The 14084-nt window shown below is 55.8% G+C and overlaps 1 protein-coding gene across 14 annotated transcripts in view; it reads left to right on the forward strand.

Moving 5' to 3' along the window:
• SIPA1L3 (signal induced proliferation associated 1 like 3) overlaps positions 1 to 14084 on the forward strand; it is a 239273-nt gene that overhangs the window by 133011 nt on the left and 92178 nt on the right. For 13 of the 14 annotated variants that reach the window (XM_058529162.1, XM_058529169.1, XM_058529166.1 and 10 more), the window contains 2 exons: positions 6685 to 8496; positions 12304 to 12434. In XM_058529162.1, the coding sequence (XP_058385145.1) occupies positions 6993 to 8496; positions 12304 to 12434 (1635 nt within the window). In that variant the 5' untranslated portion in view covers positions 6685 to 6992. Of the gene's footprint in view, positions 1 to 6138; positions 6302 to 6684; positions 8497 to 12303; positions 12435 to 14084 lie in introns of those variants that run through there. The other variant, XM_058529174.1, reaches the window with a different exon arrangement.

Consider the following 14084-nt stretch of genomic DNA (forward strand, 5'->3'; position numbering starts at 1 on the left):
CCCTCATCATCCAAAGGCCTGGGAAAGCACGCGCCGCCCCCACCCCCACCCCCCCGCCGCCACACACACACACACAGACGCACTCCACTTACTACTTTCAGCTTCTTGGATGTGCTTCTTTCCAGGGACAGCCACACTCGGGCACCAAGCAAGCCCCGCCCACCCTCAGGTCACAGACCCCCACTGAGCCAGTGCTCCCTGGCCCCAGTGAGGTTGTCCATCCATTCGTTTATTCAGCAGATGTTTATTAGTGGCTTCCTATGTGTCAGGCCTGTGCTGGGGATGCAGGCAGTGTACTGCCTCACAAACCTTACGTACGGCAGACCATTAATTACATGGTAAATTACTTGCAGATATTGATGCAGGCACTACCCCCAGAGAGAAATGCAGAGTGCTCCAGGAGCTCAGGTTGGGGCTCAAACAAGGTTGGTGAGAAGGGAAGGTCATGTGGAGAAAGCATCTATCCTGAGTGTTGAAAAAATTACCTAGATAGGGGAAAGAGCAGCAAGGCCCTGAGGCAGCAGGGAGGATGGGGCATAAGAGGAACTGAAAGAAGGACATTGTGGCTTGGGGTCCAAGAGCAAGGGGAAGAGGAGAGGGGAGCCTTGAAGGCTGACGTGAGGATTTTGAATTTTTTTTTTTTGAGGTCATATTGGCTTTTAACATTGTGTAAATTTCAGGTGAACATTATTGTATTTCGTTTCTGTGTAGACTGCATCGTGTTCACCACCAATAGTCTAGTTTTTATCCGTCATCACACATATGAGCCCCTTTACCCCTTTCGCCCTCCCCCGACCCCCTTTTCCTCTGGTAACCACCAATCTGTTCTCCTTATCTACGTGTTTGTTTATCCCGCATGTGAGTGAAATCTTACGGTATTTGTCGTTTCTGACTTATTTCACTAGGATTTTGAACTTTATCCTGAGGTTGCTCTGCCTGCTGTGTGGAGAGGGGCCCTCAGGGGAGCAGAAGCAGGGACACCAGTGAGGCTGTGGGGTGGTCAGCCAGGGAGAAGTCATGGCGGCTCAGACCAGGGCGGGTGGTGGGAGAGAAGGGTGGACTCGGATCTGCTGTGGGGAGTCAGCAGGACTTGGGGTGGTGGACTGGACGTGTACAGCGAAGGGGAGGAATGTGAAGGATGATGGTGATGTTTCCAGTTTGAGCCCTTGGAAGAAGGAAGGGCCTTTCACTGGGTTGTGGAAGGTAGCAGATGGCCAATTGCTCTCCTGTTCTAACGGATATTCCAGTGTGCCTCCCTGTTGACGTCAGTTTTGCATGTATGAGTTGATTTGGGCAATGAAATGTGAGCAGAGGTGCCACCTGTCATTCCTGGGCAGGCGCTTTAAGGGCCGTTGCATGGTTCAGCCGTGTCTCTTCCCTCTGAGATGGGCAGGGTCTCAGGAGAGGGCTGCTCTGTCGGCTGGGAGTGAAGTTGGCCCTTGGCCAACCCGTGATGGACATGCAGTATGGGCAAGAACCAACCTTTGTCGTGTAAGCCCCTGGGCACTTGGGGACCTTCGTTACTGTGGCGTAGCTTAGCCCATCCTGGCTCCCGAGAAGGACCAAGTCTTGTGGATTGGGAGAGATCAAAAGTTCCAGTTGGGGATGTTTGGTTTGCAGCGCATGTGAGATACGTAGGTGGTGATGTCACGTAAGCAGGTGGCTGCCTGAGTTAGGGACTCAGTAGAACAGTTAGATCTAGAGAGATTTGACTGTGTGTCACCAGTGAGGAAAAAAAGAATCAGAGAGGTCCAGGACTCTGCCCATGATCACGGGGAGGACTGGGGCTCAAATTCAGGGCTGCCTGAATGAAGCAGCTGAGTCAGTCTCAATTCTGCCGCCTCACAGCCATGGGGTCTGGGGCACGTTACTTCATCTGTCCCTTCCTCGCTCTCCTCAGGTGTAAAATGGAGATAACGATAGCTACGTCATGGGGTTGTTATGAGTGTTGAGAGATAACAAATGTCAAGTGCTTAGAGAAGGACGTGGCCCACAGAAGGATCATATTCCTGGTAGCTGCCATTATAGATGTGTTTTGTTGTTGTTTTGTTTCTAAACGGTCCAGTGGTGGGAAGTGGAATAGTGCTGGCTTCAGGTCTAGCTTGATGCAGAGACTCAAATGATGACTACAGCCCCCAGATTCCCTCTGACTCTCAGCCCCTTTCACTGATGGTTCTCCCCTCATGGTCACAAGATTGCTGCAGTGATTCCGTCCTTCACATCCTCAGACTCAGGGTAAGAGGGGAAAGCAGAGGCTTCGTCCCCAGGACTCCTGGTAGAGACAACAGTGGGTCTCACTGGTTCTGATCAGGTCACATGATTTGTTCTCAAGCTCCAGAGGAGCCCCTCTTCTAGCCCATTGGGTGGGAGTCAGAGAGGGCAGGTTCCCAAAGAGAAATCTGGGCTGTTGCTGGGAAAAGGAGTCATGGAGGCTGGGGAAGCAAACCACGTGTGTTGAGCACTGGACGGCTTGTGTTTTTCCCTTCTGCTCCGCCCTGGGAGGTTCTGGCAGACACTGTGGCCCCACAGAGGAGGGCCCTTCAGAGCTGGGACACTGAGTCTGTGGCGCTCATCTGTTTTCCTGCTGTTCCAGCCTCCAGGCTTTTGGGGCCTCATAAGGGAACATCCACTCAGCTCAGAGTTCCCAGCTTCTTCACAAGCGATAGTCAGGGGCCGTCTACGCAGATACACCCCCGGTGGCCTGCTCTTCTAACAGACGCAGACATTTTCAGGGACCCGTGTGGCCAGCCGCAGGGACGAGTCCTCACTGGCCCAAGGACGATCACAGATTCTGGCTTTGCCAGCTTCCCTGGCACCTGGAGTGGCCATAAGTGACCACGTTCTGGCCAATGAGACATAAAAGAAATTCTGCTGAGGTGGGGGAATGTTCTGGCAAAGATTCTCCTTCCTGATCAGGGGCAGATGGGTCAGAAGAACACTCCTACGTCATCCCTCTCTTTCCGTCTTGCCCGTGGTTCAGGGAGAAGCATGGCTGTGGCCGCCAGCTCACGACCATGAGGCCACAAGCCAAAGATGTCAGCCAGCAGCACAGGAGGGAGGCGGGTGGAGGGGGGGGACAAAGACAGCACCTGCCGTCGTTCCACGGTGTGAGCCCAGGGCTGCCGTATCTGGCCACTTTGTCACACGAGGTAATGAAACGTCTTCATCACCCGAGCCACCGAGTTGGATGGTGCTCTGTTAATTGCAGCCAAGTGCATCCCACCTGACTCGCCCACTGCGGCTTGCTTCTCATTGTGCTGCTGTCTCCGCCCCGTTTGTTCCCGCCACCATCCCCGGCCGATTCCTTGCACACAGCACTAGTCAGGGTCCTCAGGTGCCAGCAGCAGAAGCCGCACTTGACAGTCTTGAGCAGAAGTGGAATTTATCAGGGGCTTACCAAATCAACAGGAGGCCAGAGGAGCAATCACAGAAAAGAGACAGGAGCCAAGGAACGCTGAGGGGAAGGAACCAAGGGTCCCCAGCAGGTCACTTCGGGAAAAGCCAGGTCCACACGCCTCGCCCCTGCAGCCTTCCGTGCTTTTAGCTGGGGTCCTGTGCCCACGCCGGGCTGTGCTTCTGTCATTAGGGGGAGGGCGAGAGCTCCTGCCACAGATACATGAAGGAATGGTATTAATAGTGGCCGTGAGGTAGGTGTTATTATCCCCATTTTACAGATTGAAATTGAGTCACCGTTTCAGTAACCAGTCCATGGCACACCCAGGCTGTCTGGCTCTCATGATGGGGGCTTCCCCATCAGGGAGATCAGAGTGCTTTTGGGAGGCGGGAGCTCGACAGCAGACAGCTGGGAAGGGACCAGTGTGCACCAGTCCCAGGGAGGCTGTGGGTACCACTCAGCCGCCAAGCATCACAGGGAGGCTCGGCTGCACCTGCTCGAAGAAGGGATTTGCGCCCCGGGACCGGGGCCTGGAGAACATCGGTGTGTTTTCACAGAAGGGAGCAGAACGGATTGGGGGTTGCCAGCTGAGCTAGAAACAAAATGCCATCAGCGAAGCCTGTGTGTTGGGAGGTGCTTTCGTAAGCAAGTCAGGGTCGCATCTGGGCCACTGGTTTTCCCAGCCAGCCCCAATGCAGCCCCAATGCGGAGGATTAATCCTCCGCACTCTGCCAGGCTGAACCGGGGGCGTGCTGGGCTGCCAAGCACGGGCAATGCCCTCGGCCAGCCTGGACACCCCAGCTTGGCCTGGGATCCGGCGCCCAGTGGAGCGTGGGGCTGGCCTCAGGCCCTCCTCTCTGGGAAAGCTGCTGCACTGACCCGTCACCTGAGGTCACAGACCCCTACCAAGTCCAGCTCACATATTTACTTTGTTGACCCTCACTGTGGTTTTGGTTGGTAATGTTCTTAAGTATTTATCTGTTGACTAGAAGTACATGCAAATAATTGGCACAAAGTCGCCAGTGATGTAGAATGAAAAAAAACTTCTTTCAAAACACGGGTCCTGGGGATACCCAGTACTAAGGAGACAAATGACGCAGGGAGGGGCTGGGAGTGGGGTGGGAGACGCCCAGTTGCCCTCCCTAGCGACAGCCACTGTTAGCAGTTTCGTGAAAATCCTTTTAGAGTTTGCCTTTGCATGGTAGGTGGTAGTTGTTGTTGCTGTTATTATTTTTTCGTTTTCAAATTGGGAGATGTTGCATACAATTCTAGATTTCTGGTTTCTCTTGAAAAATCGGATGATCTGGCATCCACATTTCCGCAAGACTGGTCGCCAGAGCTGAGGCCCACCTGCCTGCTGAGAAGACCAGGTCACCACGGCCTCTCCTGCCTCCATCCCAGCTCCCTTAACCAGCCCGACCCTGGGGGCTCTCCGCTCTCCTCCCCCTTCTCTGTCCCCTCCCCTGTGTGCTCCCTGCTTGTGGGGAACCAGGAAGAGGGGTACACTCTTGCTCCCCACTCCCGCCTCTCCCCTCACTCTCTGGTTCTCACTTCTCAGAGGCTGTACGCTCGCCTTGCTGTTTTGCTCCATGAATCTGCTTCAGGCTTCCCCCTCAGTCTCTCTCTGCCAGCTCACTCCCTACCTCTGGGCACGAGTTAGGAAATGCCCCCTACACACACACACACACACTCTCTCTCTCTCTCTCTCTCTCTCCCTCTCTCTCTCTCTCGCACACTCATATGCCCCTCACTCACACAGGAGGCCTTCCATGTCCTCACTCGGAGAGCAACAACTGTCGTTGGCCAGAATGGCCCTGTCTGGCTCCACATTCCAAGGGAAAGAAAAGGTGTTGGTCACCTTGAGTGAGATGCCCAGTCCTGCTGGCAGAGGAAGGGGCCCAGCTGCTGGGACGACCAACAGGTCCTGCACAGACCGTGACCTGCCCTCCCCTTCATCCCCAGCACAGGGGTCCATCTTCCAGACATTAACGTGGAGACAAAGGGACATGATCCTGCTGAGTACTGTAGGTGGCTGGGCAGAAGCACGAACTCCCTTCCCCAGAGGTCTGAGCATCAGGATGTACTCACACGTCAGGTTAGGGAGATGCTGTCGGTTCGCTCATTCACACAATAAATAGTGAGTGAGTGTCCTATTCTAGGAGCTGGGGATACATCAGTGAACAGCAGACACCCCTGCCGTTCTGGAACTGATGATTTAGAGGTGGGGATAATCAGTAAATAGATGAACAAAATAACATCAATTGGTGATAACCACGAAGGAAAAAAAGAGCAGAGTGAGTGACAGAGAAAGGCTTTGAGCAGACAGGAGCGTCTCTGTCTCGATGGGGTGGTTTGGGAAAGCTTCAGTGAAGAGTCGACACCATGGGCGGGAACCAGCCTGGTGAAGAACCAGGAAGGATACGCAGATGCCCTGGATGGGGTTTGGTATGTCAGAGGAACAGGAAAGAAGGCCAGTGTGATGGGATCTTAGTCCGCGATGGGGAGAGGCACCACGGGGACCAGCAGCGGCTTGTGGGCCAGCAGAAGGAATGTGGGTTTTACTCTAACGTAGTAAGGAGCCACTGGGGAAATCTCGGCAAAGAAAGGACGGGAGCTGATCTGGCGGCTCATGGTATCTATGAATCACATAGATTTCTAGAGACATTGCCTCCCCAAATCCATCAATGCCCATGGTGACTCAGCGGCTGTTTTCACTTCCTTTCCAGCGAGGTGGCTGGTCGGGTGGACTACGGAACAGACAGACCACAGTCTGGCCTGTACGTGCAGCTACCAGTAGACAGGACTCACAGGGGACAGAGGAACGTGTTCAGTGACACCACAGGGAAAAGTCAGCCAGATCCTGAAAGAGGGAACTCCATGGGACAAGTGACCCCACTCCTTCCACAAGTAAATAACATCCAAATCAGGAGCGGGGGGCATTCTAGAGTAGACGAGACTTAAGAAATCTATCTGCCAAAGCAGAGTATGGATCTTGTTTGGATCCTGATTTGAACAAACCAGCAAAGACAATGGGGGAAATGTAATGCAGGTGGGGTATTATGTGGTACTGAAGAATTCTTATTCATCTGGGTGGGGATGATAAAGGGATCATGGTTATTTTTTTAAAGGCCTTGTCTGCTAGAGATACAAGCTAAAGTATTTATGGGTGAAATGTCCTGATGTCTGGGATTTACTCTAAAATATTTTGTCAAAAACAAAAAATGTAGGAGTGGGTGGAGAGCCGAAACAGGAATGGCACCGAGTCTCACCTTTGCCTGTCTCCCTTTCAGCATGATGGGGAGGACATCCCTGCAGCCTGCCGGCCCTCGCCCACATCTGCTGCCTGCCGTGCCCTGCTGAGCCGCCCAGTCTGGAGCCCCCAGGACAGCACCTGCCTCCCGAGGTTGTCCTGGCGCAGTTGTCCACAGCGATGGTGGAGAACTGGACTCCACAGGCTCAAGACCTTCCTGTCAGGCTTCAGGGGCCAGCATCCTTCCTCCTGGGACTGGTGGCCCTGAACAATGGCTGAGGGCCAGGGGACCCCATAAAGTTTCTCTACAGCTTCTGGGGGCCAGTAGCACTCCACTGCCTGTGGACTATGACCACCTATCGGCCCATTCCCAATGATGGCGTGGACCTGGCAGCCAGCTGTGGGGCCAGAGGGGCCGATGTCCTCCCAGGGTCGCACACCGGGGACTACACTCCCGTGGGATTCTGGGTCCAGAACGGCAGCATGCCCCAGCCTGTTGAGAGCCCAGCCAGCGCCACCACCCGCCCCAGCCCCACCACGCCTGCCATGCCCAAGATGGGCGTGCGCGCCAGAGTGGCTGACTGGCCGCCCAAGCGGGAGGCCCTGAGAGAGCAGAACAACCCAAGCCCCTCGCAGGACGCAGATGGCACGAAGGCCACAAAGGTGGCCCATCCCATGAGGAGCATACAGAACGGACAGCCCCCCGCCAGCACTCCGGCTTCTTCGGGGTCCAAGGCCTTCCACCGGCTCTCCAGAAGGAGGTCCAAAGATGTGGAATTCCAGGACGTGTGGCCCCGGCCCCCGGGCAGGGCCTTCCTCCCGCTGCGGCACCGCAGCAGTAGCGAGATCACGCTGAGTGAGTGCGATGTGGAGGACGCGGGGGAGCCGCGGGGGGCGCGGCACGCGGGGGCGCTGCCCCTCTTCCGCGAGTACGGGAGCACGTCCTCCATCGACGTGCAGGGCGTGCCCGAGCAGAGCTTCTTCGACATTCTCAACGAGTTCCGCAGTGAGCAGCCCGCACCCCGGGGCGCGCCACGCCGCCCCGAGCTCGATCGGGTCGCACACCTCCTGCGGGGCGGCGGCGGCGCCAAGGGGGACCCCCGCCACGGGCAGCCCGGCAAGGACAGCCTGCTGCCGCTGCAGCCCGGGAAGGAGAAGGCCCGCAAGAAGCCCACGCGGGGCCCGGGCGGGGAGGCGGCGGACTCGTGCATCTTCCGGAAGCTTCGGGGCGGCCGCGCCGAGGCCGAGGCGCGCGCCCCGGGGGAGGCGGATGAGGCCCGGGGCCCCGCGGAGGCCGGCCGGCCGTGGGTGTGCCAGAAGAGCTTCGCGCACTTCGACGTGCAGAGCATGCTATTCGACCTGCACGAGGCGGCGGCCAACCGCGCGTCCACGGCGCAGCGGCGCAACACCACCACCGGGGCCTCCGCCGCCTCGGCCACCGCGGCCCTCGGCGCCGCGCGCGCCCACAGCCTCGGGGGCGCGGAGCCCGCCTTCGCCAGCACCGAGGACCTCAACTGCAAGGAGAACCTGGAGCAGGACCTGGGCGACGACACCAGCAACGAGCTGCTGCTCAGCTGCCCGCACTTCCGCAACGAGATCGGCGGCGAGCGCGAGCGCGACGTGAGCTTCGCCAGGGCGTCCGCGGGCCCCCCGGCGGGCGGGGGCGGGGGCGGGGGCGGCGCCGAGGGCCGCCCGGCCGAGCCCGCCCTGAGCGCCTGCCGCACCAACGCCAGCATCTCGGTGCTCGAGGTGCCCAAGGAGCAGCAGAGGACGCAGAGCCGCCCGCGGCAGTACAGCATCGAGCACGTGGACCTGGGCGCTCGCTACTACCAGGACTACTTCGTGGGCAAAGGTGACCGTCCGGGCCCGGGACGGGGGTGGGGGACAGCTTGTCTCGGGGACTCCCCTGCGCATCCGTTCACTGTGCCCCAGATCTTGTTCTCAGCTCTGAGAATACGGCAGGAAGGGAGGCCCCCTCGGAGAGGGGCTGTGAGCCAGCCTCCTGACCCAGGGCTCCCACTCCACAGCCGTGAGCTCCGTGAGACAGTAGATGTGAATTCATTTGGCAAATATGTGCTGGGCTCAGCTGTGTGCCAGGCACTTTCTAGAGCCAGGGGAGCCTAAAACAAAAATCTTGTCTTTCTAGCACTTAGTGTTTTAGTGGGGTAAGACAAACGGTAAAACTAGGTAATGAGGTGAAATATCTAAGTGTGGGAAGGTGGCAGGTGCAACGGAGGAGAGTAAAGCAGGGAAGGAGGAGACAGTGTCAGGGTGGGAGGGAGTAGCCGGGGGGCCTCCTAGGTAGGGGCCATGTGAGGTGAGGAGGGAGCCGTGTGGAGATTGGGGACAGGGTTCCTGGCCCAGGGAACAGCAAGTACGGTAGTCCTGGAATGCTGAAGGATAGGAAGGAAGCCAGTGTGGCAGGGACAGGGTGACCGAGGAGAGTGGAAGGAGCCGAGGCGGAGAGGTGCCGGGGCAGATGGTGTGGGACTTTTGGGCCGTGGTGAGGGCTCTCACTTTTACCCTAAGGGGGATGGAGCCTCAGGAGGGTTCTGGGCAGCAGAGGCCCTGGTCTGACTCCCTCTGGGGAACAGACTATGGGGGCGGGGGAGCGGGGAGACCAGGGAGGAGGCTGCTCTGGTAGTCCTGGCAGGAGACGACGATGGACACGCCCAGGGTGGGAGCCCAGGAGTGGAGAAGAAGCAGGCAGCTTCTGGGTCCCCTTTGAAGGCTGAGCTGTTGGTATCTGGAAGGTGTTAACCCCAGGGAGAGACGGGCTTTGTACATCACCAGGTTCATTGGTGCTGGTGGGACAATCCCAGGTGGCAGCAGAGCAGAGTGCAGAGACATGAACCAGGCAGCCACAAGGGCCGGGCAGGAACCATGAGGAGTGAAGCTGCCCCGTGGGGACTCAGCACACGGCAGCTGCTGCTCAGCCCCAGCTCACTGCTGTCATGCAGGAAATGCAAACAAACCCAGTGTTGTCAGCCTTCCCAATTTTTCAAGATTTTCCTGAAATTCAGATTTTTTAATGTGGATTCTTCTCATTTTTAAATGCTGGTAGCTGTATTGATTCAGAATGGCTTATAACTGCCAGTAACAGGCTTAAACAACATAGAAGTGTATTTCTCTCATATAAAGAAGCCCAGAAGTTAGCAGGCGAGGTCTGGTATGGTTACTCCTCAGCATCAGTGGAATGCCAGCCTTAGTGTGTGACCTCCAGCCCTCAGGGTGGTCTCCTGGTCCAAGATGGCTGCTGGAGCTCCAGCCATCACATCCATGTTTCTAGGCAAAGAAAAAGAGGAAAGGGTAAGGGCAAAAAGGCAGACCTCCTATCAAGTCAGCCCCCTTTAAAGAGCTTTCTTAGAAACCCCATCAAACTCTTCTGCTCATTGGCCATTTCCATTTATAAGGCAGGCTGGGAAAAGTAGGTTTTTAGCTAGACACAGCCGCTCTCTTGACCTGCCCCAAGAATAGAGAGTTTTTCTTAAAAAGGAAGAACAGATGACTAGATAATGGGTAAGCAGTTTAGTATTCCACATCAGCTAGCTTAAAATTTTTTTAAAGCAGTGTCCTAGTGGAACATGACACATGTCAGCTAGGCCATCCCCCGGGGCCCAGTGCAGTCTCTGGAGCTCCAGTGTTAGAGTCAGACCCCTGCATTTGGGTGTCTGCTCCAAAGCTTATTAGCTCTGTGACACATTTCACCCCTCAGACTCTGTCCTCCTATGAGGAATGGAGATGATTGTCGCAGCACCACATACCCCAGACCAGAATGACACAGACTGGAAATAAAGGGATGAAGGGAGGAGGTCCCGACAGTTGCTACCCAAGAGAAAGCAATGAGGCAGCATCAGTAGCACACGAACTCGATTTCAGGGCTGAAAGCACTTGTTTGAGGAACTGAAAGAGCCATTTCATGTTGATTTTTTAAAATTCACCGAGAAACTAGTGGTTGTGAACCTTGGTGTAGCTGGCAACCTGGGTTAGGGCTTATACATAAAACACTGATACGGGAGAAGTGAGCAGATGGTGCCCAGTGGGAGAAATTGACGAATCCAGTAGCCAAAAAATAAGGTAGAGGATCCGAATAACCTGATCAAAACCTGATTTTACATTTATATGTGTTAATTTTGGGCCTAACCAGTAGAGAACACGTTCTTTTTAGCTCACACCTAGAAAGACCTACTTGAAGGGACTGTGGTGTGGTTCAAGTAAGATTGTACGTTAAAACGCTTAGTTCTTCATCAGACACAGTAAGTCCTCATCGTGGAGCTTTAAAGAAAAGCCATTTTCTTTCAAAAAAATGATTTCTCTCTAGCCCTGGAGGCTCATACATAAATGAGTCATTGGTCAGTGTTCACTGAGTGCCTGCCATGTGTCAGGACTGCAGGGTACTGGGTGTGTGTTCGTGGGGAGGCAAGCCCGTTACTGCTCCGGGAAGGGACTGCTGTCTCTGGAGCACAGTCTTTCTTCTGTTTTCCGGCCACCTGGGGAGATTGTTCAACCCACGGCAGGTGCTGTTCTGATTGGGGCCGTTAAATATCCCACATTATTTGGGCCTTAGACGAGCCTTTGATTTGCCAAGAGCATCTCACGAGACCGGGAACCCTCAGTTGAATGTTCAGAGCGCTGGGTGGGAAGGAGTTTCCGGCAGCGGGTAGATGCTGGCTCGCGGACGTGAAGAAGACAGACTGCTGGTGGGTATCCCCCACAAGCAGGAGGCCCTGGGGTTATACGTGGGGAAGGACTGTTTGCCTGGAAGGGTTATAAGACAGCAGCGGGTTTTAGAAAAAAGGGGGAGACAGCTGTCATTTAGGGGAGAGAATGGGAGATTCCCTCCATGACCTGTTAGAAGCTCTGTCGCCACCAGGACAGAAAGAGCAGTGTTAAGTTTCCTGGGTCTGTAGATACATGGTCAGAGAAAGTGATGCTTAGGGACTTGAATCGTGGTCCCTCTTCTGTGACAAACATGCCCTGGGGTTGGGACTAGCCAGTGCCTCCCATGTGCTTCCCGTGTGCCCGGCTCTGTGCTCGGTGCTCCTTGCTTATTAACTGACTTAATCCTCACAGCCGTGCCGAGAGGTGGGTCCATCCTTACCCGGTAAAATGAGGTCCATCCTCATTTTACTGATGAGAATGCTGCCGAGTGACTCAGCCTGGGCTGTACATCTGACAGCGGCAGAGCCTGGATTTCGGCCGGGCAGGAGCCCTTGAGACTAGAATCTTCACCACTTCACGGGGCTAATGGGCAGCTAAGTGGAGGGGGCCATTTGCAAAGACAGGATAATCGCAGTGAGGCTGGATTCATCACACGCCACGCACGGCGCTAAGTATTTTATTCATGCAGCTTCATTTCCCCCTCACATGAGCTGTCTGAATTGTGGGTAGTGGCGGGGCCCCCATTTCTCAGATGAGAGCATAGAAAAGATGAGGCCCAGAGAAGTTCTGTGATTTGTCCGAGGTGGTGGAGTAAGGTGGGCTTCACCTCTCGCCCTTGCTCCACTGAGTGTGGCCGTGACCAGGCGTGAGGTCTGTGTGACCAGGATCCCACGGGCAGCACAAGAGCCTGCCCCAGCCGTGCCCTCAGGGACAGGCCGTGGGATGCCACCCCTGCTTCCTGGGGAGCTGACTGCACTCGCCTACTCTTCCCTCTCAGAGCATGCCAATTACTTTGGCGTGGACGAGAAGCTGGGGCCGGTGGCCGTGAGCATCAGGCGGGAGAAGCTGGAAGACCACAGGGACCACGGGCCTCAGTACCAGCACAGGATCATCTTCCGGACGCGCGAGGTAGGCCCCGCCACTGTTGTTGTAGCGATAACCACGCCCGTCTGGGGGCCCTTGCTGTGTGCACGGTTCTGTGGGCAGGCGCCTCCCCTCCTGTAATCCTCCCAACAGCCTCATGCGAGCAATCCTGTTATCTCCCCGTTTTACAGAAGAAAAAACTAAGACTCAGAGAAATTAAACCACTTGTCTGGCATCAGCAAATAAGTGGCCAGAATTAGAATCCAGCATGTGTGACTGCAGAACCCGGGATTCTTACACGTATGAGAGATTCGCTGTGGTGGGGCGGGAGTTGGGGACTTGCAGCCACAGGCGCTGCCGTTGGTGCTGATCGGTCAAAAGACGCCCAGCGTGTCCCTTTTCATGCTGAGTGGGGAATCCCATTGTTCTGGCTTGGTCAGAGCTCTTCCCCTGGGTTAAAGGTCACCTGTGGCTAGGGAACAGGGCCTGTTGAGGGCACCCTGCCTCATTAGGACTCTAAGTTGTAACTGACAGAAACCTGCATTGAACTGGTTAAAGCCAGAAATGGAATTGTTTGGTTCATGTAACTGCAAATCCAGGGGTAGGGCTAGCTTCAGGCATAGCTGGACCCAGGCACTCAAATGATGTCACCAGAACTCTGCCTCCTTATCTCTCTGTTCCTCTAGGCTCTGCTTCTTTTTGCATTGTGACTGTCATTTTCTTCTGCCACCAACAAGCTCTCTCCGAGTCATAGGAAAGTGGAGACTGGCTGCTCAAATCTTCTTATCTTTATACCTTCTCCTCCACGAGGAAGAGACTCTTATCGCCAGATCTCTGGGAGGGACTCTGACTGGCTCCACTTGTATTACAGGCCCACCCGCTGGGCCAGTCGCTGTCGTCAGGGATGATAGAGGAAGCTGGCCAGATCTCGGACATGTGCTCCACCCTGGGTCCAGGGGCAGGGAGGGCCCTGTGATTGACAGTTCCATCAGAGCCACCTGGAGGAGTCAGCAGGTGGTTCCTCGGCAAAAAGAGGGGAGCTAGGCCAGCAAAAATGATGAGACTTCCAAAAGACCAAATAAGGAAGACCTTTCCGGAAAAGGGGCAGTCAGCTGGGCGGGCCCCCCAAAATGGGTCTCCCTCAGTCCTGCATTGCCCCATCCCCCTCAGGTCTGGCCTTTGCCCAGACACGGGGACCCAGCAGGCTGCTGCTCTCAGGGCCTTTGGGGGTGGGGCCCACCGGGCCTGGACCTCACCCAGACTGGCAGATGCTGCATGAGGCCCTAGCCCCCTCCCCTCACGAAGACCTTCCCCTGCGGGGGACTGGGATGGCACAGAGGCTCTGCAGCAGCTGAGGGAAGGCAGCCCTCAAACCTCGGGCCCCAGACTGTGGGTGGCCACCAGCCCCTCTGTCTCCCCAGTCCCTCCCCCCCACCTTTCTAGACACGTGAGCACCAGAGCAGAATGTGAGGTGACAGCTCACACCGCGTCAGACTGTTGTATGTGACATAGGGGAGCTGCTGGGCGAAGTGACGAGTCATACACTGGTAAATAGTATTTGTTACAATTGCTATTATATCGCAGATCTCCTTGACACTGGGTGTCAGGCTTTTTCTCCACCCCTTCCGTGTAATCAGTCACTCCAGTGTTGTGACAGTTCTACGCTGAAAGCACCGTGGTCCTCATGTACAGATG

The sequence above is a fragment of the Diceros bicornis genome, chromosome 34 (genome assembly GCF_020826845.1).
Source record: "Diceros bicornis minor isolate mBicDic1 chromosome 34, mDicBic1.mat.cur, whole genome shotgun sequence".
Taxonomy (NCBI): Eukaryota; Metazoa; Chordata; class Mammalia; order Perissodactyla; family Rhinocerotidae; genus Diceros; species Diceros bicornis.